At 56.5% G+C, this 25,533-nt stretch overlaps 1 protein-coding gene across 3 annotated transcripts in view; it reads right to left on the bottom strand.

Moving 5' to 3' along the window:
- Positions 1–25,533, bottom strand: part of PLCD3 (phospholipase C delta 3) — a 49,254-nt gene that overhangs the window by 11,345 nt on the left and 12,376 nt on the right. For all 3 annotated transcript variants that reach the window (XM_043503247.1, XM_038385999.2, XM_043503246.1), the window contains exons 2-5: positions 16,708–16,869; positions 12,281–12,509; positions 11,011–11,140; positions 3,596–3,821 (exon numbers count right to left, since the gene is read on the bottom strand). In XM_043503247.1, the coding sequence (XP_043359182.1) occupies positions 3,596–3,821; positions 11,011–11,140; positions 12,281–12,509; positions 16,708–16,869 (747 nt within the window). The remainder of the gene's footprint in view (positions 1–3,595; positions 3,822–11,010; positions 11,141–12,280; positions 12,510–16,707; positions 16,870–25,533) is intronic.

The following is a 25,533-nucleotide window of genomic DNA, read 5'->3' as shown; positions in this document are numbered from 1 at the left end:
ACCACATTTCCAGGGCTCTTTAAAAGCTCCTCCCCAGATTTTGGAACTAGTGTCTGTGCATGGGGCAACGTGTCCATGTCGGGAATTTCAAGCTGTCACAGCCTCTCACTCCCATTTGGAACCCTCAGGAGTTAGGAAGCCTTGGGATTAGAGTCTGGGAGTCCTGATGCGAACCTGGCTGGGACAGGGATTGTGGGTGCTAAAGTAGGGGCTGGGGTGGCAGGAATCCTGGGCCCCGTGCCCAGCTCCATGAGGGGTTGTGGTCTGTCCTGGCTAGAGCTTGGCACTAGGACCTGAGTTCTCTCTGGCTCTGCTGCAGTCTCACAGTGTGGCCTTGGATATGTCCCTTCGCTCACTCTGTGCCTTGGTTTCCCCAGCTGTATCGCATTCCCCTCTCACGCACACTCTGGTGCCATGTCCCTCCCACGGGGAGTAGACTAGGAAGCAGTGAAAAGTGCAGAGGTTGAGATCAGGCACAGGCTGGGGCGTGATTTCTGTCAGCCGTGCATTCCCACAGGGCAGCCTGGGCTGAGAGCTGTCATGGGGCCTCCGTTTGTCCAGCTGTCGATGAGTTTCTAGTGCCCCAATCAGCATCTACCCCACGAGGGCTCAGCCCCAGCGTCCTCTGCCCCAGCCATGGCAGGTGTCTAGATCTTGAGTTAGCAGCAATGGAGCCACTGGAGCGTTTTACAAATCTATACTGATTGTCTAACGCTGCTGCCGTGCCAGCGAAGAAATCAGCCAGCCAGCTCCCCGAGGCAGCCCCACAGGGCACTTCACCACCCCAGCCTCGGGCCACTTGGTTCCTTTTCCTTATTGCTCATAAACCACCCTAGAAACAACTGTGTGCCAATAGCCCTGGGCAGGGTCAGACGCAGCCTGAGATAGCCCAGCTGGGGCAATCAGGGGTCAGGACAGGAAGCGAGGCACTCTGTGCCAGCTGGGAGCACACTCGGCTCTGAGAGGAACAGGAAAGACGCAATCCAGGAATGCTGGAGTGGGGCTTCTGGGATTGCTTCAGCTGCGATTAGCATAACGAAGCACTGCCAAACCACATGCAAAACCTCAGCAGATCTCCCTTAGCCACGGATGTGGCTCCGCTGACCACAGTGGAATTACTCCTGATTTCCCCTCCCCCCCACGGTAAACTACAGCACAGCTGGACCATTGGACTCTCCCCCAGTTCCAGCCCTATTGCATGGCTGGCCCCAGCTGTGTCATGAGCTGCAGCAAAACCCTGGGTCTAAACTCCCCTGGACTCAGAGGAGGTTCAGATCTGAGTTTACAGCCCCAGTGCAACCATGCTCACAACATGGGAAATGCCAAGAAAATCCCTCCAGTCCCTGAGTGCCTCAGCACCACGGCAAACCAACGCCGGAGAGGGCAAAGCCAGGATAGGGTGCAGTGTGCATTGGTGCAGAGGGACTGGAATATCAAGGCCTCAAATATTCTGGAGCTTGTCCCACAACAAAGATCTTTTCTCCAGCTCTCTGGTTTTATAAGCGCTGTTGCAGTGGCACCGGGGCTGGGATGCAAAATATGGATCCGGATCCGAACCTCCTCGGAGTCCAGGGATGTTTATTGCCGTAGCCTGTTTACACAGCCATAAAATTCAGCCAAACTAGCTTGTAATGGTAAAGCTGGTTGCAACACACATGGCTGAGGCAGGGCAGACAAGGCTGAGAAGACGGTGTTACCCCAAGGGCTCCCAGCTCTGCTGTATCCTCTGGGAGAACGGCTCCCAGCCTGGAAAGTCTAGCTGCCTCTGGACCCAGCTTCCAGCCCCCATCTCAGCCCCCTCAGTCTGGATCATCTGTGGGCACTCCTGCCCTCCCAGCCCACGACAGCTCCGCACAGTCACAGAGACACAGCGTTAAAGCCAGAGGGGCCACCAGGGCACAGGCCACCAGCCCCACCCAGCTCCCCACGCTGAAACAAGAGTCAAGTCAATGAACTAGTGTGTGCCACAGGCAGAGACCGGGAGCCGAGGAGCGCCATGGCCCGAGGCCCTTGCAATGGCAGGGGAATGATGAAGTGAGAGACACCCAGATAATCCTGGCCAGTGACCCGCCCCCCACGCTGCAGTGGAAGGCAAACCCGGCCAGGACCCCACTTAAACTTCCTCACTGTGATCACACAGCACGGCCCTGAAGACCTGAAGGCTCTCCGAGCCGGACTGGACCCAGACAGGCTCCCAGGATGAGGCCTGCCTGAGGTCAGGGGTGTTCACACGGGGCTGGCGCGTTGGTTCTGCCCATTGCAGAACCAGGGGCCGGATCTGGACACAAAGCTTGGCCCTGTCTAGCTGAACCAGCCATTCGAGACAGAGGGGCCAGGCAGAGCTGACCCAGCCCTGAGGTTCGAGGTGTCTTGTGCCAGGGCAGGGCTACTTTGGGCCACTCAGTACCAGAGAGAGAAGAACTCGCACCTGAGACTGTGAAGCAGGGACCAGGGGTGTTCTGATGCTGCCGGGTGGTCCTGGTGCCAGTCCGCTGCGGCCCACGCCTGCTATAGCAGTTAGACCCCACACCCAGCTCCGGCCAGTTCCAGCCAGCTCAGGGAGGGGCTGCCAGGCCGGGCTCTGGGGAGTGCTCCCCACAAATGCCAGCTGCCTTCCGGGGCAGGCCCAGCTCCCCGCCATTGCACCAGTCTCTGCTCCTGCTCCTGCTGCTCCATCCCTCACCGTTCCCCTTCAATCCAGGCCTGATTTCTGCGGCCACTTGCCCCAGCTCAGGTCAGCCCCATCACACCCATTGTGCAGGCCAGCCAAGTTGTATAGCACTTTTGATAGAAACGTCTCCAATTCATTAATCCTCGCCACCCCCCTGACAGATGGGGAAACTGAGGCACAGAGCGAGGACCTGACTTGTCCAAGGTCTTGCAGTGAGTCAGTGGCAGAGCCAGGGACAGAACCCAGAAGTCTGACTGCCCGTTCCCCAGTTGTAACCACCAAAACTTCCCCCCTTAGAACACAGGAAAGAACCCAGGTGTCCTGATGCCCAGCTCGCTGCTATAACAACTAGACCATGTCTCCGTCTGTCTGGGCTGGAGAAAGGAGCTAGAAGAACCTGTGGACACCAACAGTTGGGTGTGCACAGAAGTGGCACTGGTTTAAAACTGATGTTTGTTAATCAGGAGCAGCAATGAGGTTTGGACCCACCCTGAGACCCGGGAGCATCTCTACCATGTTCCATCAGGAGTCCCCATGTCACACAGCTGGGAATCCCCATGGAAACCCACCCTGCCAAGGCTCTTGCCTCTATGAGCTGAATTTGTCCATTCTCAGCCCAGTTTCTACTGGGAGGTGCAACCAGGTCCCCAGAACCAACCACCATGATGCAGTGGTACCAGGCCCAAGGACTGAAAGAGTCACAGAGACTGTATCCCCCTCTCCTTCCTAGATGGGCTCTTTGCAGGATCAGACTAGGCACAATGCAGGCGGCTAGACAGGCACCCGAGGGAGCCATGCATTGCTCGGGGCTAGAGCGCCAAGCTCTGAGTGCTGAGCTGGCTGTTCTCTGACAGCAGGGGGCAGTGGTGCACACCCCCATGCTCCGGCCAGCCACTGGGGCTGGGGCTTGTGGGGGCACCCTACCTTTCTCGCTGAGCTCATAGGTCTGGATGATGGTGTGGGCATGCGCCAGGTCAGCATCCTCGCCCTGGTCCTGCAGGAATGCCCCCAGCTCCTTGGCCGACAGCACGCAGTCCTGCCCCGAGTAGTGGTGGAACAGCTCCTCCAGCTCGGGCCGCTTCATCAGCAGGGTGCAGAACTCCTCAATCTCGTGCTCTTCCAGCCGGTCATTGCTGGACTTATCACACTCCTGGGGGGAGAGAAAGCCCAGCTCAGATGCAGCCAGCCCCTCCCACCTGGGAGGCACTGAACAGCCTGGGATCAAAGTGGGGTCGCTGGAGCCCCCCGTGCCCTGCCCGAGGGAAAGGGGCTGGGGGCTGGACCAGACACAGCCACACTGCTGGGTGCTGGGAGAGGAGTCTGGCGGGTCTCAGCTGCCCGTCTGTGGCACTTCTGTGGCCCCACAGTATCTGAGCACTCGCAGCCTAATATCCTTACAGCCATGCAGCCCTGGAAGGCAGGGCAGAGTGCTCCCACTCCCCCGGCTCAGAGGGGGAACTGAGGCACCGAGAGGCTACATGACTGTGCAAGGCACACAGGGAGTCTGTGGCAGAGCAGAGCCTCGAACCCAGGTGTTCTAGGCTAGTGCCCTAATCACCAGCCCATCCTTCCTCTGCCTGGTTGCCAGGTGCCCACATCCCTAGACAGGCAGCTGGGGCCTTGTCAGCAGCCAGGGCCAGAGTCTGAATTGCCCTCCTCCCTGGGGGCACCTCATAGGCTGGAGCAGGGCTGGGGGGCTTTCCTGCCAGGGCCTTCCTGCCATCTGCCTTCCTGCCAGGGCATCTCTGCTGTGCAGATCTGCAGGCCTTTGGGCCCCAGGACGGCCACTCAGGTACCTTCCCCTTCCCCCACCCCTGGGCCTGATCTGAAGCCCCTCCATGCTCTCAGCCCCAGGCCCCAATTCACCCCCCACAGGGCATCAGCCCAGCGACCGCAGCAGGGAGGGGGTTTGTCAGAGAGGGGAAGGGGCCCAGGATCCTACTGACAGCGACGTGCCCCGGGCAGGAGCACAACAGGCCCTGTTGGGACCCTGGCTGGAATAACGGGGGCTGCCGGTCAGGACCGAGTGGCATTGGCCGAGCCCCGGGCGGGAGCAGCAGAGGGTGCTGGGGTCAGGCAGGGCTGAGGGGCACTGCCAGAGCTGGGCAGGGTCTCAGGACTGGAAGAGCCGGGGGGCTGCAAGGCCCCGCTGAGGAGTATTGGCGGAGCTGGGGCAGGGCGGGGAGCAGGTCCTGGGACTGGAAGAGCCAGGGGGGCTGCAGTGAGGTGCGGCTGCAGAGCGGTATGAGGATGTTGCCCATGCCCTGCCCACGCCTGTGTAACCAGAGCTACCCGTCTGCCTGTACAAATACCACACAGGGGCCACCTAATCTGGAGAGGGGCACAGCACAGAGCAGCCTGCCAGCAGCGCCGTTTAACTCCTTGGACTGGCATTTCCACGGCAGCCAGGAGTGCCAGAGCTGGGGGATGCCTGGGGGTGGCGGCAGGCAGGGTCTTTGCTTCGTTGCTGTTCAGTTTCAGGAGCGAGTTGTGTGCAGCTGCACGGAGGGTCAGGCTGGGAGATGTCTCAATAACCTCACAAGTTGTGGTGGAGGAGGCAACTCGCCAGGAACTCCAGCCACCCCAGAAACACGGGTGAGTCTAAGCTGCCTGCTGACTGTCAGAACTGGCCTGACACCAGGTGCCGCATCCCAGCACAGGCCATTTCATCCCCGTCTCAGGAGTTTCCGAGGAAGGAGCCTGATCCGATGGCCATAGCTGGGAGCCAGGATGCCTGGGTTCTCCTCCTGCCCAGGAGAGAAGCTCCATGCTCAAAGCAGGGGTATTATGAAGCCCTACAGCTGCGGGAACTTGGAGGAAGTGACTGACCCAAGGTCATGCAAAAAGAAAAGGAGGACTTGTGGCACCTTAGAGACTAACAAATTTATTTGAGCATAAGCTTTCGTGAGCTACAGCCCAATTCATCAGATGCAACGATGAGCTGTAGCTCACGAAAGCTTATGCTCAAATAAATTTGTTAGTCTCTAAGGTGCCACAAGTCCTCCTTTTCTTTTTGTGAATACAGACTAACACGGCTGCTACTCTGAAAGGTCATGCAGTGAGTCAATGGCAGAGCAGAGAACAGAGCCCAGGGCTGTATCTACACAAAGCCTCTCGCATACCCCGGCTCCGTCCGTGCTGGCACTCGTACCGAGCAGGCGGGTTTACGGCCTGGCACTTGGCCACTCGGTGACCTTTGGGCAGAGCACTCGACCCCTCGCCCTGGCCCCCCCTCACTGGGGCTGGGCTCCAGCTGCTGCATTTGGAGCCAGGCTTGGATTTCAGGGCACCAAAGTGCATGGGTAGAAGTTCCTCTCTGCTGCAGTGCCTAACCCACCATGCTGTGCCCAGGCAAGCCCTGAGGGGAAGGGAGGTGCCACACCGCTCCCAAGAGCGGGCCTGGAGTCTGCACAAGTCACCCTAGGGAACCTGCCCTGCTAGTCTGTGCAGAGCAGCCCAGAGCCGGCCGTACCCCAGCCTGGGCTGCTGTGCTCGGGGCCAGCGGCATGTGAGGCTCTAATTTTAGCTGGCCTGGCAGACAGGCTTTGGCATCATGCACACACCCCTGCAGGCAGCAGCTCCCCTGCCCAGAGGGACGGCAGGGTCCAAACACAGCGCGGGAGTGCAGCAAGGGGACCCATGAGGGACGCTCTGCAAAGTGGGGACATGATTCTGACCCTCCCTTGGTAAATCACCTGGAGATCTCCAGACGGAAGGGGCAGATCAATGGGCCCTGGCTGTTAGCCCAAGGACAGACTGCCCCAGGGTGCTGTGGCCAGTGGTGGAAATTCCTGCCCACCCCGTTAAAGCTCCTGCAGCTTGTTTCCAGCAGGCCCCTCCCCGTTAAAGCAGCTGCTCTCAGCTGATGAACAGGTGGCACCATGAGAAGCAGGGTGGTCCTGGGTGAGAACAAGGAAGGGGGGGGGCATTATCCAGCCCTCTGATCCAGGTCTTAAGAAGCTTCTTGCCATCGACCCCCCTGGTGCCCAGGCCCCGCTGTGCTCAGGGTCTGCCTTTGCCAGCAGGAACACGGGTGGGAAACCAAATCCTGGAGCTGGGCTGGGGGCTCAGGGCAGGATCTGGCCTGGAGGGGAAGGGTGGACATATGGCCACGGTGCTGGACAAGGACTCAGGAGACTGGGGCTCAGTTCCTAGCTCTGCCACTGACTCAGTGGCGTGACGTTGGCCAAGTCACACAGGCCTGAAGTTTCCCAAGAACTTGGCAGGTTCTGAGCCCTTGTAACTCTGCCCCCTGTCCTCCCCATCAGTCTGGGCCTTTCCCCAGCCCTACAGTGGAGAGAGAGACTCTTCCCTCTCACCTGGTCTATGCTGAATACTGCTTCAGTGACGATGCTCCCTGCGCCGACCAGAGGAGTTCTCCCGTCAGCGGAGGTACCCACCTCCCGAGAGGCTGATGGAAGAATCCTCCCAGCAATCTAGTGCTGTCTACACCAGGGCCTAGATCAGTTCAACTGCATCGCTGAGGGGAGTGGATCTTTCCGGCCAGGCCCCAGACTGCAAGCTCCCCTTTGGGGCAGGGTCTGTCTCTCTCTGGGTCCGTGCAGCACCTGACACAGCAAGGCCTGATCTTCAATGCTACAGCACATCTAGGTCATGGTTTTATATCTGCATCAGCTCAGTTGTTCCCATGTGCAGGCTGTCTTATGGCCTCTGTATGAGACGAGTTTGGGGCATCTCAGCCCAGTTCCTAGTGGACAAGTGTCCAGAATATCACAGTTTGGCAAACTCTCAGCAAAGAGGTCAGGGACTGACTTGCCACCTCCTGGTCGGGGGAGGGGGGTGCCGCAAGGCCTGCACCCCCAGTGATGCTGATTTCTAGCACTGCTGGGAATGTTATTTACAATTGAGTTTGGTGCTGATGAAAGCAGCTGATTGGGCAAGTGGCTGCTGTGGGTGGGAACCAGAGAACTGCTGGGAGTGACTCTGGATTCAGACCCCCACCTTCTTCTGAGCTCCTACAAGCTGAAGTTTTGCTCCCAAGACCAGCTCCGCACAGCAAGCTGTGATTCATTTCACAAATAGCATCTCGCTAGCTGCATGACCAGCGCCCAGCCAGCAGCGCACAGAATTCAGAGACCTCGTCCTGCAAGACTCATTCAGGGTACGTCTCCACCGCAATGACACACTGCGGCTCACCTGTGACAGCTGGTCAGGCTCGGGCTTGGGGGCTGTTTAACTACAGTGTAGACATTTGGGCTTGGGTTGGAGCCCAGGCTCTGGGACCCTACAAGGGGTGACTGTAGGTCATCTATGGCCACTGCTGACCTCACAGCTCCAAAGCCCTGGCCAGACGCCAGACTGGGGAATTCCAAATTCCCCCAGCGCTTTCTGTTGGAGACAGGATTCTCCTTCACTTGCTGTCCTAAACTCATGCCGTGTTGTTGTATGCTGATAGACTTGCCATGTTCCACCCCAGAGGTGGCTGCACCAGTACACTGTGGTGGTCGGACTCAGTTCTCTCCCACATGTATTATAGGATCAAGCCTGGCCCAGGGGCAGCTTGTGACAGGCATTGGGGATGTTCTGGGTAAAAGCAGTGCTACAGGCTCAGTTCCTAGCAACCTGCTTCCAGAGGACAGCTGTGCTGCTCTGGGGGAGGCAATGCGGCCTAGCGGCCCCAGCATCAAACTGGCACCATGAGTCCTGACAGTGACTCAGCATGTGGCCTTGGATAATACCTCACACCTCCATGCCTCAGTTTCCCCATTTGTTCCAGACACACACAGACAAAATAGCTAACATGTGAGAGGCTCAGGAGAAGCCACCTCCCCTGCATAAAACAGGGGTAATAAACAGCCAACTGGACTGTAGATCCCAGCCCTGGCCACACACACACACAGCTGCAGGCGTGCAGGAGCTGTGCAGCATGAATTCAGGGAGTGGGTGTCAGGGTGGCTGGTGGCCCCAGGCAGCAGATCTGTGCCTTGAGGCCCCTCCCTCCTCATTGGCTTTGTTTGTGATTCCAAGGAACAGGCTCCATTCCTGGAAGCAGCCCTGCCCATGCCCTGGTCCCTCTCTCTTGACTTCTGGTTGCTCCTGAGCACCTAATGGGACACAGCTGTTCCTGGCGCTGCAGCAATAGGTGGGGCTGGGAATGTAACTGTTGGAACAAGCTGCTCTATTCCATCAGGCCTGCAGGGCCCACAGGCTGGCTGCGGTGGGGGGAAGCATGGGAGGGCCCTGGCCCTGGCCCTGCAGCCTGTGACAAAGGCGCTCACAGGTGCACTGAGTCTGACAGTTCTCTGACAGTTGGATCGGAGGCTCTGCCTCACTTGGCTTAGCTGGACTCAGGACCTTGCTGTAGGTGCTGGGCAAGCATCCCTGTGTTGGACCCAGAGACCTCGCTCCCAGACACTGAAACTAGATCAGCAGCAGCCCCTCCCCCAGCCGGGGGAAGTTTGCACCTGGGTCAGAACTCTGCAGACTGGGTCCATGCAGCCCTTGTCATCTAGGGTCCTCTGGGTGAGAGGCGCACGCTGGTGCCATCCCCTCTGTGACGCCCTCCCCAGGGCTAACCTTATAGGGGGGCAAGGAGCGGGGTGGGGCTGGGGTGTGAGGCCATGGAAGAGAGCTCGGGGCAATGCGGGGGAGGCAGCAGGATCCAGGGGTGATGGGGGGAGAGGCAGTGGGGAGCCAGGGAGGACGGATGCGGAGCCCCAGGAGGCAGGGGGGGCCAGCGGCAATGGAGGGATGGGTGGGGGGGCCGTGGGAGGCGGGGGGGGCCAGAGGCAATGGAGGGATGGGTGGGGGGGCATGGGAGGCGGGGGTGGGCCAGCGGCGATGGAGGGATGGGTGCAGGGCCGTGGGAGGCGGGGGGGGCCAGCGGCGATGGAGGGATGGGCGGCACTGTTCCCTCTAACCTGTGTGCGTGTGTGTGCGTGCACACAGATCCTAAACCCCGCGTACACAGCGAAACACCGCATGCACAACAATTTGCACAGAAGAAATTTTTTTTACACACGGCCTGTCAAAAATTAGAAGAAACACTGATGGGTGGTGGGGGGCAGGGCAATGGAGGGATGGGTGGGGGCCGGTGAGGCAGGGGGAGCCAGGGCGATAGAGGGATTGAATGAATGGACTATAAGGTGGATAGAGAGCTGTCTAGATTGTCAGGGTCAATGGGTAGTGATCAACGGCTCGATGTCTAGTTGGCAGCCAGTATCATGTGGAGTGCCCCAGGGGTGGGTCCTGGGGCTGGTTTTGTTCAACATCTTCATTAATGATCTGGATGATGGGATGGATTACACCCTCAGCAAGTTTGCAGATGACACTAAGATGGGGGGAGAGGTAGATACGCTGGAGGGTAGGAATAGGGTCCAGCGGAACCTAGACAAATTAGAGGATTGGGCCAAAAGAAATCTGATGAGGTTCAACAAGGACAAGTGCAGAGTCCTGCACTTAGGACGGAAGAATCCCATGCACTGCTACAGACGAGGGACCAAATGGCTAAGCAGCAGTTCTGCAGAAAAAGACCTAGAGGTTACAGTGGACGAGAAGCTGGATAGGAGTCAGCAGTGTGCCCTTGTTGCCAAGAAGGCTAATGGCATATTGGGCTGTATAAGTAGGAGCATTGCCAGCAGATCGAGAGAAGTGATTATTCCCCTCTATTCGGCACTGGTGAGGCCACGTCTGGAGTACTTAATCCAGTTTTGGACCCCACTACAGAAGGGATGTGGACAAATTGGAGAGTCCAGCGGAGGGCAACGAAAATTATTAGGGGGCTGGAGCACATGACTTATGAGGAGAGGCTGAGGAAACTGGGCTTGTTTAGTCTGCAGAAGAGAAGAGTGAGGGGGAATTTGATAGCAGCCTTCAACTACGTGAAGGGGGGTTCCAAAGAGGATGGAGCTCGGCTGTTCTCAGTGGTGGCCGATGACAGAACAAGGAGCAATGGTCTCAAATTGCAGTGGGGAATAGTTGGATATTAGGAAACACTATTTCACTAGGAGGGTGGTGAAGCACTGGAATGGGTTCCCTAGGGAGGTGGTGGAATCTCCATCCTTAGAGGTTTTTAAGGCCCAGCTTGATAAAGCCCTGGCTGGGATGATTTAGTTGAAGTTGGTCCTGCTTTGAGCAAGGGGTTGTACTAGATGACCTCCTGAGGTCTCTTCTAACTCTAATCTTCTATGACTCTATGATGGGTGGCAGTTGGGGGAGGCAGTGGGGGTCAGGGGCAATGGAAGGAGGGTGGGGGACCAGAATACTAAATAACAAGTTCACCCAGGGCCCCATTTTCCCTAAGACCGGCTTTGCCCCTCCCACCAGTGACACAGTTCCCTGGGGGCGCGGTAGTGGGCACAGCGGCAGGAGGGTGGTACCTGGAAGAGCTGGTAGGCGTAGATGTCATTCATGTCGATATTGATCATCTTCAGCATGTCCTTGATCTCCTTGAAGGACATCTTGTTGTCCTTGTTCTTGTCGGCTTGGTGCAGGATGTCATGGATCCAGATGCAGGAGATGTAAGGAAAGAACGCGGGGGACAGACTCCCGGTGCCCCTCCCCACAAAAACCCCTCTAGGCCAGGCTTATCTGGGGCTGTAATGAACTGGGGGGTGTGATGAGTTCACTCCTGTCTTTGCCCATGATGGGGCCGAGGTCGACTCCAAGGGCCTGACCCAAAGACCCTGTAGCCCATGAAAATGGCAAGGACTTTGAGCAGAGGAGACCTGGCTTCCCTGCTGTGCCCCGCAGCAGCTGTCCTGCTCCCAGCACCCCCAGGCAGTCCCAGCCCCCTACGCAGCTGCCTGATGGTGGCGCTAGATCATCCAGTCATATCACACACAGCTAGTACCCCAGGGTAGCTCGTACAACAAAACCTACAGCCGCTAGGCGGTGGAGGGTTTTCCTGTGCTATATGCATGAGCTCTCCATGCCAGGGCTCAGTGTTTGCACAAGGGGCCCTATCCTCACTCCCTTTACGCTGGCGGCATGAGGGGCAGAGAGGGGATGTGCCCTACACCAGGGCATGACACAGCCAGGAACAGATTCCAGCCTCTGCCACCCAGCCTTGCGGCTGATCTGCCTCACCAGCTGCTTCCTGGTACATCACTAGGGCTTTGAGAGCCACAGGTGGGCAGGGCTATGTGGGGAGAAAGCATCAGCCTGTGGCCAGGCACAGGGCTGGGGGACAGCTCTGCCATGCCGCCCCTCCAGCCCACCTGGCAGATGAATGAGACAGTCACGCTGCGTGCTTGACCCAGCAAGGTGTGTGTGGCAGGGCTGGAAGGTCACTGTGCACCCTGCCCTGTGTGCTTAGCCCAGACATGTTTCCACTCCAGGAGGTGTGGCCAGAGCTGGGCCTGATTGTAGGGTCAGTTACTGTCTGGGAGCCCTAGTGCTGCAGGATGGGGCATTTCTGGTCAGGCACTCAGGGCCATTGACCCTGCTGGCCAGGGTCGGGCCTGGCTTGCTTGGGGTACGCGCAAAGAGACAGACCCTGGACAGCGGCCCCATGTCGCCTAACAGCAGGCTGGAACCCCAGACCTGAGCCCCCCGGCCATCATCCATCGCAGTTCTGCCCAGCCCCATGAACGGCGACGGCCCCCAGGAACAGGGGAGCCGAGCCCTGCTGGTCAATGGAAAGGATATTGATCAAGCTTCTCTTGCTGGCTCATGGCTTCCACCTTGGCCATCAGCTTCTTCAGCCCCTGGGCCCACCTCTTTGCCTCCTCCTCACTCTGGGCAGCCAGGTCCAGGTTCTTCCGCCGGCCCTTGAACACGATAGTGAGGCACTGCGTCTCCGGGAAGAAACTGCCGTGCTTGCGGAGCCCCTCGGACTGGTGGCCCTCCCGCACGCCGTCCATGTGCATGATGGGGACTGCACAAGACAAGGCCCAGCAACGGGGACCCGGTCAGAGTCCTGTGCTGTGCCTGAGCCACTCGCTTCTGGGCTTTGGCCTCTCTTCCCCGCCTCCCTCTAGCCAACTGAGAGGCCTTGAGAGCCGGCCTACTGGCCAGCGGGGCCCAGCCACCGATGGGGCCCAAGAGAGTATCACAGAGCAGCACATTTCAGGTGATCAATGAAACCCTCCAGCCCCCACTCCATGGCTGTGCTCGGGGGGCTGGAAGGGGGGGAAGGGATCCCCCAACATATGCACCAATGACTAGCCTGCCTTGGCATCCCTCGCCCCATTATCTTGGCCTTGTCCCATATGTTCTGTTCCCTTCCTAAATCGCAGCCAAGAATGTCTCCCTTCCCCCATTCCTCTCCTCCCCAGGAACTCTGCCCTGTTCCCCGTCCCTAGCAGGGAACTCAAGCCAATTCTTGCTTGAGGGTCTGAAATGCTCAGCTAAGTTGATGGAGATTTTCCATCTCATTGCCATCTGAGGGCTCCTAGGCCCAAACCAACAACCCCAATCCAGCCCTGCAACCCCTGGGGAAAGCTTGGCTCCACCTTCGCTGCTGGCCCATTTCATTACAGGCAAACCCCCAACCCCCAGCTGGGCCTGGCCACTGGGGTCTCACCTGGCCTGGGGAACTTGTTCCTGTAGGGCTGCCGGCACCAAACACGGGAGAGCTCAGAGAGCCAGCACACTCCTGGCCCTGACCGTGTCTCCAGCTCATCCTTCAGGGCAGCTCTGCACAGGTGCCTGCCTCTAGGGCCAGGAAAATCTGAACATGCCCAAATGGGGCCATGAAGGCTGGTAAAACCAGAGCCAGGATTGCAGCAGAGCTCAGGTTTCCAAGGATCCAGCCCCCATCCCGGGAGCAGACGGTCAAAGCAGCAAGGCTCCCAACATGCCGAGCCCTTGGAAAGGGCAACCCCAGGCCAACGTGTGCCTTCCGCAGCACACGCTGGTTCCACATTGTTTGGAGCCGAACCCGGCAGTTCAGGGCCGAGATCTGGGGAACTCACCCACAGCAGCAGCAGTGAGCTTGGCCTGTCTTGCCCCTGATCTGCAGTGTCTGCTATCAGTGGCGTGTTCCCCTGCCCTCTCCGGGCGCATGGGAACGAGCTGGGACGGAGCCCTGCTAGCTGGCACTGAGCTAGCACTACACAGAGCAGTGGAGCTGAGGTGGCGCGAGCGGCAGGAGGGGTTAGCCACCCCGAGTACCTACCTAGGGTCTTGTACAGGATCGGACCAGGCACTAGCCCCTCCTGCCGCTTACGTCACCACAGCTGCACAGCCGCGGTCAGCGTGCTGGCTCGCTCCGCTGTCTCCTGGTGTGGGGACTCCCCCCAGATCCAGGGAAGAACCAGGTTTACCCATGCAGCAAATGGCAGAGCCACGGGCAGCACGTTCCCAAGGGCTCGGTGCCATGGCCAGGGCTCTCAGGAGAGCTGGGCACACGCTGGGAGCTGAGCTCTTTGGAGTGAGTGGCCCCAGCCCTCGTTGCTCTGTTCAGTAAGGGCCTGCCAGGGCCTGTGCTTGGTACATTCCAGGAGCAGGGGTCTTAAGACCCATCCACCAAGCTGCCCTTCTCCAGAGACAGCTGAGACAAAGGCCGTAACCCTATCTGCTGGGGTGCCCTCTTATGGGGCTCTTGCAAACTATCCTCCTCCCACCTGCTCTCTGCAGACTCTCTCGAGATGATGCTGTGAGGGGCTGAGTGCCCTCCGCTCCCCAGGACTTCGCAGCCAGATTTTCACAAGAACTTGGCATGCTGGGTGCTGAGCTCTTGTGAAATGTTGGCCCAGCTGGTGGGTGCTGACACACGACAATCTGACCCCCAGGAGCTCAGTCAGCAGGTGGACGCTGGTCAGCAGTGTCCGACTACACCCAGTGCTCACGTGCAGAGGCAGGAGGAGCAGCCGCAGGCTGAGTGTGATGGGCAGCTGAGCCAGGGTCTGTATCTTATTCCTCCTCTTATTCTCTCCTCTGTTTTTTCCACCAAATGCATCCGATGAAGTGAGCTGTAGCTTACGAAAGCTTATGCTCTAATAAATTTGTTAGTCTCTAAGGTGCCACAAGTACTCCTTTTCTTTTATCTTATTCCAGGCTCTCGTTAGCATTTTATTTAATCAGTAGTGGGTCTGGACTATTGGCTGTGTTTCTTCTGGGTGTCTTGATACCAGAAGGGCATAGGTGACGTAGGGGGAATTCAGCAAAATAAAGATCTGAGGAGCTAGAGAGACATTTAACAGACCCAAGTCAGTCTGCAAATGCGTCTCTGGCTGTTTCACTTTGTGCACCTGGGACAGTCCCACTGGGACACATGGGGCCACTGCTGTGAGTGAAGCACACGCAGTCATGCTGCAGGACTGGGCCCCGCATGACCAAACAAGGATGAAAAGAGGTGCTGCAACCACCTGCATGTGTGTGAAGGGTATGGGGGAGAGAGGGATTCTTTAGAGTGGCCCTGGGAATACCAGACCTGTGGCCATCACCTGCTCCAAGTGAGCAGAGGAGATCAAATCCACCTCCAGAGAAAGCATCTTCCAGCAGTGAGATCCCAGGCTGGGGAAGGGAGGGAGCCCCGTTGTTTGTGACGCTGAGCTAGAAGGCCAGGTTTGCAAGGGCTCAGCACCCAATTTGCCCCCCGCATACTGAGCTCTTTGGAAAATGGAGCCCTGGGTGAACAAAGCAGTGTGGGAACTTCTGCAGGGAAGGGCCTGGCCCTGGGAGCAGGGAACTGGGTGAGCAGTAGTTCTGCAGAAAAGGAGCTGGGGATTACAGTGGACAAGAAGCTGGATAGGAGTCAGCAGTGTGCCCGTGTTGCCAAGAAGGCTAATGACATATTGGGCTGTATTAGTAGGAGCATTAGCATTAGGAGTAGGATCCAGCAGATCAAGGGAAGTGATTATTCCCCTCTATTCAGCACTGGTGAGGCCACATCTGGAGTACTGCATCTAGTTTTGGGGCCCCCACTACAGAAAGGATGTGGACAAATTGGAGAGAGTCCAGCGGAGGGCAACAAAAATGATCAGGGTGCTGGGGCACATGATTTATGAGGAGAGGTTGAGGGAACTGGGCTTGTTTAGTCTGCGGAAGAGAAGAATGAGGGGGGATTTGATAGCTGCTTTCAACTACCTGAAGGGGGGGTTCCAAAGAGGATGGAGCTCGGCTGTTCTCAGTGGTGGCCGATGACAGAACAAGGAGCAATGGCCTCAAATTGCAGTGGGGAATAGTTGGATATTAGGAAACACTATTTCACTAGGAGGGTGGTGAAGCACTGGAATGGGTTACCTAGGGAGGTGGTGGAATCTCCTTCCTTAGAGGTTTTTAAGACCCGGCTTGACAAAGCCCTGGCTGGGATGATTTAGTTGGGGTTGGTCCTGCTTTGAGCAGGGGGTTGGACTAGATGACCTCCTGAGGTCTCTTCCAACCCTAATCTTCTCTGATTCTATGAGATAATGGGTATGATTTCATCTCTAATTTCTGTCATTCTAATCCCAGGCCAGACAGAGCCCATGTAAGCGTAGGATTTGCTGTCTCCAACAGAGACACTGACAGCAGTTGCTGTAGTGAAGCATCAGAGCAGTGTCTAGGGTCACCATGTCCAGGATCGAGGAGGAGGTATCTCTGTTCACCCAGAAATCAAACCCAATGCTTTTGATGGGGGAGAGGGAGGGGTTTCTGAGCAGAGTGATGGACCTTTATGACTGGGAGGTAAAGGATGAAAATGCACCTTGGCAAACCCATTAACTGTGTCTGCTGTCCTTCCAGGGCACAGGAACAGGAGCATGGAGCTGAGAACCTGCTTGGCTCATCACACTGGAAGGCATGCAGCTGGATTTTACAGGGTTCCAGACTTGAGCCAGTTAAATTCTGTGCTTGGGTGGGTGAATCTGGATTCCAGGTTCTGTGCTGGGGGTTCTAAGTTCTGTGTTGGGTGGGGTTTTATGTTCTAGTTTCTGGCCTCGGGTTCTAGGTTATGTGCTCTACATTATGCATTGGGCAGAACACTGGGTTATAAAATTTGCATTGGTTGGGGGTTGGGTTCTAGGTCAGTGGGTGGGAGGGGTTCTCAGTTCTGTTTTGGAGGTGGGTTGGGTTCTAGGTTCTGAACTGGGATCTGAATTTCTTGTTTCCAAGAGTATTTGTGCCCCTGAGCCTCAGTCACTGGGACTTACAGATCTGCTTGGAGCGAGCCCGTTTAAAGCAGCTCTCAGACAAGATGGTCAAGCCGTCCTCCTGCAAGCGGTAGAACCGCTCCTTCTTCCGTCTGCGTGACTTGATCTTCCAGAGAAAGGAGCCCTTCAGCATCACCTTGATGTCTTCATCATCTGTCAGGCCTGCAGGGAGCAAAGGGAAAGAACCCATCAAGTCCCTCAAAGCCACCACTTCTGCAGCAAGGCTAGTAACTCGGCTGCCAGTGCAGCGTCACTCTGCAAGTAGCCAGCTGGCCCGCCCGCCCGGTGCCTGAGGTTTGCCAGCTGACCCGGGCCCTGTGAGAAAGGAGCGTGAGAGGCATCTGTCCACTGCACAGTCAGCGTTCTGTCCTGCCTTGCAGGGAACCAATGTCCCTAAGCAATGAACACAAGAAACACCAGCTCAAAGGCATGGGCAACATTCACTCTAGAAGGTGGGGCCTTCTGTTCCATCCAACCCAGGTGCCGACAGCCTGCGTTCAAGGAAATTCTCCTCTAATGGCAGTAGAGGTCATACACCCACACTGTCCACAGCTGCACTCGCTCGTGCTCTCTCTCTCTCACACACACACATGCATTGTCCACAGCTGATCTCTCACACACACATGACCTAGAAGGTCTCACAATGGTATTGAGCATCACACAACTGGAACGTTGCCAGCATTTGCTACTGAGATGGCAACGCTTGGTGTGTCTCCCTGGCTCGCTGATTGTGTGGGCATCAGCCCAGGAAGCTCCATGTGTTGCTCAGTTGACGGGTCCAGGTAACGTTCTTGCAGGAGAAACATGAATCGGAAGCTGGGCCATGGCAGGCAAGTCAAGGAGAAACAGCGTTAACAGCTCTTTGCCCTTCGATAGCACCATGCAGAGCATAACCTCGCTGCACTTCATAAACAGTACGGATTTTAGTTTCACACCACCCCTGTGAGGTAGCTCCCCATGTTATCCATGTGGAAACTGAGGCCCAGAGGGGCAGTGACTTACCCAAAGCAACCAGACACTGCTCCCCTCCCAGAACCAAGAATGGAGCGTGGGAGTCCAGATCCCCAGTCCTTCGGCTCAAACCCTCACTCCCCTCCCAGAGTTGGACATGGAACCCAGGTGTCCTGATTCCTAGGACCCCTGCTCTAACCTTAGACCCCACTCCCTCCCTTAAATACCTTGGGCCAAATTCACTGATGACTGAGGCCTTGTGAACATGAGCATGCAAGAGCAGGGCCTCAGGTGTGAACTGGAACCAGTGCAGAGCTCGGGGTGCACTCTCACTTCGGTATGAAAAAGCCTCTTCCAGTGCAGTGTAAGTCAGCTGGGAAGAGGTTTAAGTGAAGCCGACACAAGCTTCTCTTAAACTGAAATAAGCGCACACAGGAGAGCTGCCCAGGAGCTACCTGCTAGTCTGAGGGACTTGCCTGGCCCCCATTACTACAGGGTCTGAGCCCCTCAAAGCTTTAAGGTATTTATCCCCACACACCCCAGTGAGGTCAAGCAGTGCTATGACCCCCATTGTACAGATGGGGAAGGGAGCCACAGAGAAGTTAAGGAACTTGCCCAAGGTTACGCAGGCAGTCTGTGGCAGAGCTGGGAATTGCGCCCCAGGCTCATGGCCTAGCCATGGGGCCATCCTTCCTCTCACCTACATTGGTTTAGAAACCACCTGAAGTGAAGCTGCTGCAACTTTCCCATGCAGCCAATGCCGAAGGGGCTGCACCTCAACTGAAATCAATGGAATTTCACCACTTACACCTGTGGCCAGGTCCAGTCCCTTTCTCTACAACAGGGATCTCAAAATTCTTTGCACCATGACCCCCTTCTGACAATAAAAATTGCTACACAACCCCAGGATGGGGGAACAAAGCCTGAGCCCTGCCACTGCAGGCAGGGGGGCCAGAGGCAAAGCCAGAGCCCCACCGCTCTTGGTGGGGTGGAGGGGCAACAAAGCAAATCCCAAGGGCTTCTTCCTCAGGCCTGTAACCTGAGTCCCATCCCCTCACTCAGGGCTGAAGCCCTTGGGCTTTGGCCCCAGGTAGTGGGGCTCAGGCTTCAGCCCTGGGGATGAAGCCCTTGGGATTCTAAGAGAGACTGGCTCAAGCTCTGAAGCAGGAGGGTTAATATCCCTGCCAGAATTTTTGCTAGCAATAATTACGATAACTTGTGATTTTCTGAAATATCTGAAATATCCAACCCTCTTTTGAATCTTGCGACATTCCTGGCATCAGGGGTTCCTGTGGCAGTGAGTTCCACAGGCTAAATAACTGTTGTGTGGAAAAGCGTTTCCCTCGGTCAGTGTTAAGAACTGGATAGCGTCCGAATCTGTTTCCGACAGAGCTTTGTGCCTTGTCCGCCAGCCCAGGAGAGGGTCTCCTCTCAGAGCTGCAGGGGGGTTGCGGTTAAGCCAAGCACGGGCATTGGCCAGGATGCTCTGTGTTGTGACGTTATATAAAGGCATCTCAAGAATGACCAAAGGGGCCAATTCAACTAATCCAAACAAATATCCAATGGGAGGAGGGTGGATTGTTTTCGGACCCCAGCTGACGATCATCTTGGAGCAGGCCGAATTGCATTGTCTGGGAGATTATCCGAGCAGAGGTGCTCTGAGATCGTGGCATGCCAAGGGCAGCCTGAGAGGTCATTGTAACAATGCTGAGAGTGCCCTTGGCTCAGCATTCCCCTCTGTGCGTGCGCTCGAGGGAAGAGCTTGGGAGGTGGAGGGGCACGCTGTGTGTTTGTTTTGGCCCTGTATGTGGGCAGATGTCAGGCCATAGCCACACCCTGAGAGTGCGTCTCCCGCGGAGCCTACAGCCCCCCCTGGTCTTCCCAGGTCTCCAGGGGGAAGATCCCAGTGTACATTGCACCATATGAGGAAAACCACCCAGACTCCTCTGTCTTCAGCACCAGCAGGCCAGATTCTCCCGGATTCAAATATTCCTGTGCCAAGTGGGAGCTGTGAACGGAACCCCTGGGCCCGGACTGTGCAGGGATTCCTAGACGGTCAGGCCCCAAGGGAGCATTACAAACTCCCGGTCTGCGCTCCTGCCTGCCCCAGGCATTCCTGCACCCCGCCCAGAACTTCTGGGGGAGTGAACGTGCATCGTTTAGAAAGAGACGTCCCGTCTTGACGGCAAGGGGCTGCGATCCACCACATCCCAAGGTTGAAATGGCTGAGTCAAGACAAATGCAGCTGCATGGACCTCTGCATGCTCTGCATCCTCTGCATGCTCTCTGCTCACTGGAACAGGGCCGGACACAGACAGTTCCCAGGACACTGGGCAACACAGGTGGGGCATCAGCAGCATGACCCAGGGTCCAGCGTCCCATGCTGGGTGTTGGGAGACACGGGTTCCACGGTCGGCTCTGGCAATGGCTTGTCTGATCACTTAGGCCAAGTGTCCAGTCAGACACTGTAAAGTCCCTCCAGATGGGCTCCCCAAAACTGAGACACTTGAAAGCAGAGACCTTTGAAAATTGCAGCCTTAACCACTTCTGTTCCTCACCCCGTCCTACGTGCTGGGCGCTCTCGGGACACTAAGAGCCAGATCTCCTCGGTCTCCTTGGCATCGTGCCATTTACAATCATAGTGCCATTCAACTCAAGCCTGTCTTGAGCAAATATCCATGTTGCAAGCAAAGCACAGAGTGAGCTGACAGCTGTGAGGGTTTCTAGATGTAAACACAGCGCAGGCTGGGCTTCGGCTGTAAATATCCTGCCTGCCCGACCAATCCAGACCCTGGAGAGCAGCCAACAAACCATCAGCCTCCCGCAAACCACAGCAAGGGTCATGCATTTCTGAGCAGAGCTTGCCTTGAACGTTTCCCTGGGTGCCGCTCTCCTCGACAGTCCAATGCCGACCTGCAATCTTCCCGGGTGGGGTCTCAATAAAAGGGACACATGTTCCCAGCAGGATCTCAGGGAAGGTTAGAACGGGAGCTAACAAAATATAACAAAGGAAGCAGCATGGTAAGTTAGCAGGCGGGGGCAGTGGGTGCTCGGATGCCTGGGTTCTATTCCTGTGTCTGTCACTGCATGCGCTTGGCTCCACACCCACAGGTCAGGGCCAGATTTTCAGACACCAGCAACCAGCACTTTTCAGGTGGGCTGAGCATCTGCTGCTACCCCCAGGAGCTCAGCCTCTCCAGGAGCCCATGCTAGAGGCGGGGGCCATGGCCTCCCATGGGGGTGGTAAGGCTGTTTGAGAAGCACTTGGACACCCACCGTTGCAGGATGCTGGTGAAGTTCAAAGCGCTGGTACCTTTAACTAGGAAACACCTGGTGCAGCTGAGTCCCAAGGTCGCTGTGGAGCACACGTACACCCACGTCATTGCTATGGACTTGCAGAACATCCTCCATCCCAAACGCAGGGCCTAGGTCCCTCCCAGTGGGAGAGGGCAGGGTCTTAGCCTCTTAGCTTCGGTGTGATCCCAACGTTGAGGAGAGTGTATCTGATGCTCCAGGCTGCTCTTGTCTACCCCACATGCAGCAGGCGAGACAACTGCTGGCTCTGAGTGGGTTTTCCGAAGGAGGGTGTTGTGCAGTAAATGACACATAATCGCAACAAGTAAATCAAATTACTGGCTATGTCCAAGCCCCCAGAGCGGCAGGGGATGCAATAGCATCCAGCTATAATCTGATCTGAAACTCATCACCAGGCAATGGCCTGTTTTAGGACCTAAACTCACCAAGGGATTTATTCGGACCTACTAAATGTTCCAGGCACACAGGCATGGAGCTAAAGAAGTGCTAGTTTTAAGCCCCACATTTAATTCTCATATACATTTTTTAAAGGGTTACAAAAGTTACTACAGATTTTATTTGGGGGAAGGGAGAGTTTTTTCTGGGATCAGCAAAGCATCCAAGGTTGGCAGGGAATTTCACTGGGATTTAGGCACCAAACTCCCTCAGGCTCCTATGAGATTCCCAGTCTTAAACCTTCCCCCACAGAATGTGACCCAGCTCTCTGCCATAGCAGGGGAAGAAGGAAGTGAAACTGACTAGAAACACTGCCAGCCTAGTTTCCCTGTCTATGCGGAGTGAAAGGCAAGACACAAACAAGCCACATTCATGGTGGAAAGTAAGCTTGGTTCTGCAGTTTCTCCCAGCTGCAGTCACCTGGTGCTGCAAGCAGCACAGGGCGAGGAAGTGGTTTGGAACAGATGATTTCTCTGACTGGTGGGTTTAATTCTCCTTTGATGCAGGCATAGAGCGGGAGGCACTGCACTGAGCCAATGGAGTTACCTGGGGATAAAACTGGGGGAAGGGAGAGGAGTACTGGGCCCAGGGTCTCTTAAACTCATCAAACTATATGGAAATTCAAGGGTCACGGAAAATCCATCCACTGGCTTGTCAGGGAAATAGCCAGAAATGGGGTGTAAACTCAGTTTCCATTGATTCTTGTACGTGATTTCTCTCTCATGGAATGGAAACATGAACGAATCTCCCCTCAGGCCCGACGCTGCCCAGATTACAGGGTCCCTTTTCATGTGCCAAGGTTCCGAAGCCTTTTGATGAATGAGTGCACTGATCAGAAAGGCTACCCCCAACCCCACCCCCCTGCATCGCCCAGCACACTTGGCAAGGCCCACACTGCTGGACACGAGAATGAAGAGTGAGACTGACTCACTCTGACCCTGCGCCCACTCCATGGAAACACTTCCATTCACTTGAAGGGCTCAGGCTCCCAGTGGGGAAATGTGTCAGAGTCCAGTAATCTGGACTCTGCCAATGCTTGGGCTGACTGAAGGCAGGAACAGGGAAGAAACAAAACTACTTAACCTGTGATGATTAAAGCGGAGCAAACGCCTTCCGTTCCTGGCCCCGTAGAGTCCTGTTTCAAGCAGCCCGCTGGATGCATCTGCTGGAGGCAGCTGGAACACCCCAGGTGCCATCCAGTGGTGGCAGAACAGAGGCCAGGAGCATAAGAGCCAGATCCAGCTCCCCTGGAAACCAGGGGAAGGACTCCTGTTGATCTCAGTGGAAACTGGGTCAGACTCTATGAGATCCACACCATGCCCCACACCCCAGTTTTCTATCCTTGGTCTCTTACAGTGGCTTTGGGGGGCAGTCCCTGCTCCCCTCTCAGCCCATGAAAACCCCTCCGCTCTCCATTTCCAGAGCAGGGAAAGCACCTCTGACCACTTTTGGGGTTTACTCCGTGATCGCAGTGTGATGAAGCGGGACTGTTCTTAATGTTTCCTCTGAATATTGTGGGGGTGCCTCAGTTTCCCCTAGGCAGTTCTTAAGTATCTAGGGGGTGGGATAAGGGTGTGTGATCGTTGCAGAGCCCTAGAGGGCAGGTGGGTGCAGGGGTCTGGACACAGAGAAGGGCCGACACCCTGTTTCCTGGCCACTGATGGCCTGGGCCCTTCCCTCCTGTTGGAGAACAAAGGAATCAGGTGCCCTCCTGGCTTGCGAAAGGGACAAAGCCCAGAGGAGGAGGGGCTGGAGGGGGAGTCAGTTTGGGGCTGCTGGGGACATGGAGTGAAGTGCAGACGGGGTTGTCTGGCTCACTGCCCCCCAGAATGGACCCAGCTGAGGGGTCCTGTTCTCTGCACCTACAACTCTGGTTTAGACCATGTTCCTGTTGTCTAATAAACCTTCTGTTTTACTGGCTGGCTGAGAGTCACGTCTGACTGCGGAGTTGGGGGGCAGGACCCCCTGGCTTCCCCAGGTCCTCGCTGTGGGAAGCGCATGGAGGGGCAGAGGATGCTGAATGCTCCGAGGTCAGACCCAGGAAGAGGGGAGCCGTGTGAGCTGTGGGTCCTGCAGACAGGCTGCTCCCAGAAAGGAGACTTCCCCAGAGTCCTGACTGGCTTCACAGGGAGCAGCTCCAGAGCATCGCCCGGTGACTCCGTGACAACTGGTGGCAGAGGTGGGATGTACTGCACCCCGTGAATGGCGCTTCCTGCAGTAAATGACTGGGGAGCAGTAAAACGAAGGGGGATTGACGAGGACCAGGCGCGCTGAAGGCTCAGAGAGGAGCGGTTTCAGGGAGCGGTTAACTGCTGGGAGTGTGTGACCAGCGAGAAGGACAGTGCAGTAATGGGGTCCCCCTGGGGACTGCGGGGAAAGTTTCAGTTCGTAACAGCCAGAAATTTTCTGTTGTGAATGAAGCCACTGACTTTCCTGATGAAGGATCGAGTGTGGATGGCTTTGAGAAGGTCTCAGATGAAGTGAAAGCTGTTAAGAAAATTAAACCGTCCGCTAACCAAGTGGCTGTGTTTGGCCAGCTTGTTGGGGAGACAAGGTTGTTGAGAAAGGGATGTCTCCATGCTAGTTCTGTAAGTGAACAGTGTGTGGCCCAGGTCAAGATGGGGGCTCTTAACCAAGAGAGCCCGAATTGCAGCCCTCCAGACTGGAGCGCTGGGAGAAGACCCGATCCCAGTTTGACCCCCGGGGATTTTGGGGTGGCAAAAGGGCATGGGCCGCATAAATCTTCCCACATGTGGCCTGCGAGTGCTATCAACCACCCCTGACCTAAGGGAGGGCGTGAAACTGGAAGGGCCTGGTGTAACTCCCACCAAGGAATGGGAGAGATGCTGGGGCATCCATGGGAACGTTGGTGGCTTCGAACTTCCCCAGGTCACCGGTTAAAGTGACCCCGCTCAGTTCAGTCTCGAAGGGGGGAGAGATGTGACAAAGCGGGACTGTTCTTAATGTTTCCTCTGAATATTGTGGGGATGCCTCAGTTTCCCCTAGGCAGTTCTTAAGTATCTAGGTGGTGGGATAAGGGTGTATGATCGGTGCAGAGACCTAGAGGGCAGGTGTGTGCAGGGGTCTGAACAGAGAATGGACAAAACCCTGTTTCCTGGCAGCTGATGGCCTGGGCCCTTCCCCCTGCAACTTCAGAGCTAAAGGGTTGGAGAACAAAGGAATCCGGTGACCTCCTGGCTCGGGAAGGGACAAAGCCCAGAGGAGGGGGCGCTGGAGAGAGTTTCAGTTTGGGGCAGGCTGGGGACATGGAGTGAAGTGCAGACGGGGTTGTCTGGCTCACTGCCCCCCAAAATGGACCCAGCTGAGGGGTCCTGTTCTCTGCACCTACAAGCTCTGCGTTAGACCATGTTCCTGTCGTCTAATAAATCTTCTGTTTTACTGGCTGGCTGAGAGTCCCGTCTGACTGCGGAGTTGGGGGGCAGGACCCTCTGACTTCCCCAGGACCCCGCCTGGGCGGACTGGCTGTGGGAAGTGCACGGCGGGGCAGAGGATGCTGGATGCTCCGAGGTCAGACCCAGGAAGGTGGAAGCTGGGTGAGCTGTGTGTCCTGCAGACAGGCTGCTCACAGAAAGGAGATTTCCCCCGAGTCCTGACTGGCTTCGTAGGGAGCAGCTCCAGAGCATCGCCCGGGGACTCCATGACACGCAGTTCCCAGATTCAGCCCTGGAGGGTTGAGCAATCTTTGCCTCTGGCTCACTGGAGCGCTAAGCCTGCCTTCTGTCCCCTGGTCAGCGTTGTGTGTTCCACACTGATTCACACCTGGCCAAGCAGTGCCTCCTGAGCCAGCTCCTGTTTGGGTCCCCAGAGTATCGCTCTCCCGTGTTACCTTCAGGCCCTTCTCCGCGGTCGCACTTTGCAGAGCCGTGCAATCAGCAGCCTGCCCAGGGGCTCCACCCCATGCTTTCAGAGCACACTAAGGAGCTTAACAAGGGTTTAAACCACTGCAAGAATCGGGCTGGAAACTCACCGGCCAGGCGTAATTCCCAGCTCTGCTTCCCAGCCAGGCCCAGACTGACCCCCATACTCAGCACTGAGTTAGCTCTGTCACAGGGACTCCAAAGCGCCTTACACACACAAGTTAACTAACCCTCACTTTTCTCCTGG

Source organism: Dermochelys coriacea, chromosome 27 (assembly GCF_009764565.3).
Source record: "Dermochelys coriacea isolate rDerCor1 chromosome 27, rDerCor1.pri.v4, whole genome shotgun sequence".
NCBI lineage: Eukaryota > Metazoa > Chordata > Testudines > Dermochelyidae > Dermochelys > Dermochelys coriacea.
The sequence above is the reverse complement of the archived record's forward strand: the minus strand, read 5'-3'. Positions and strand labels throughout refer to the sequence as shown.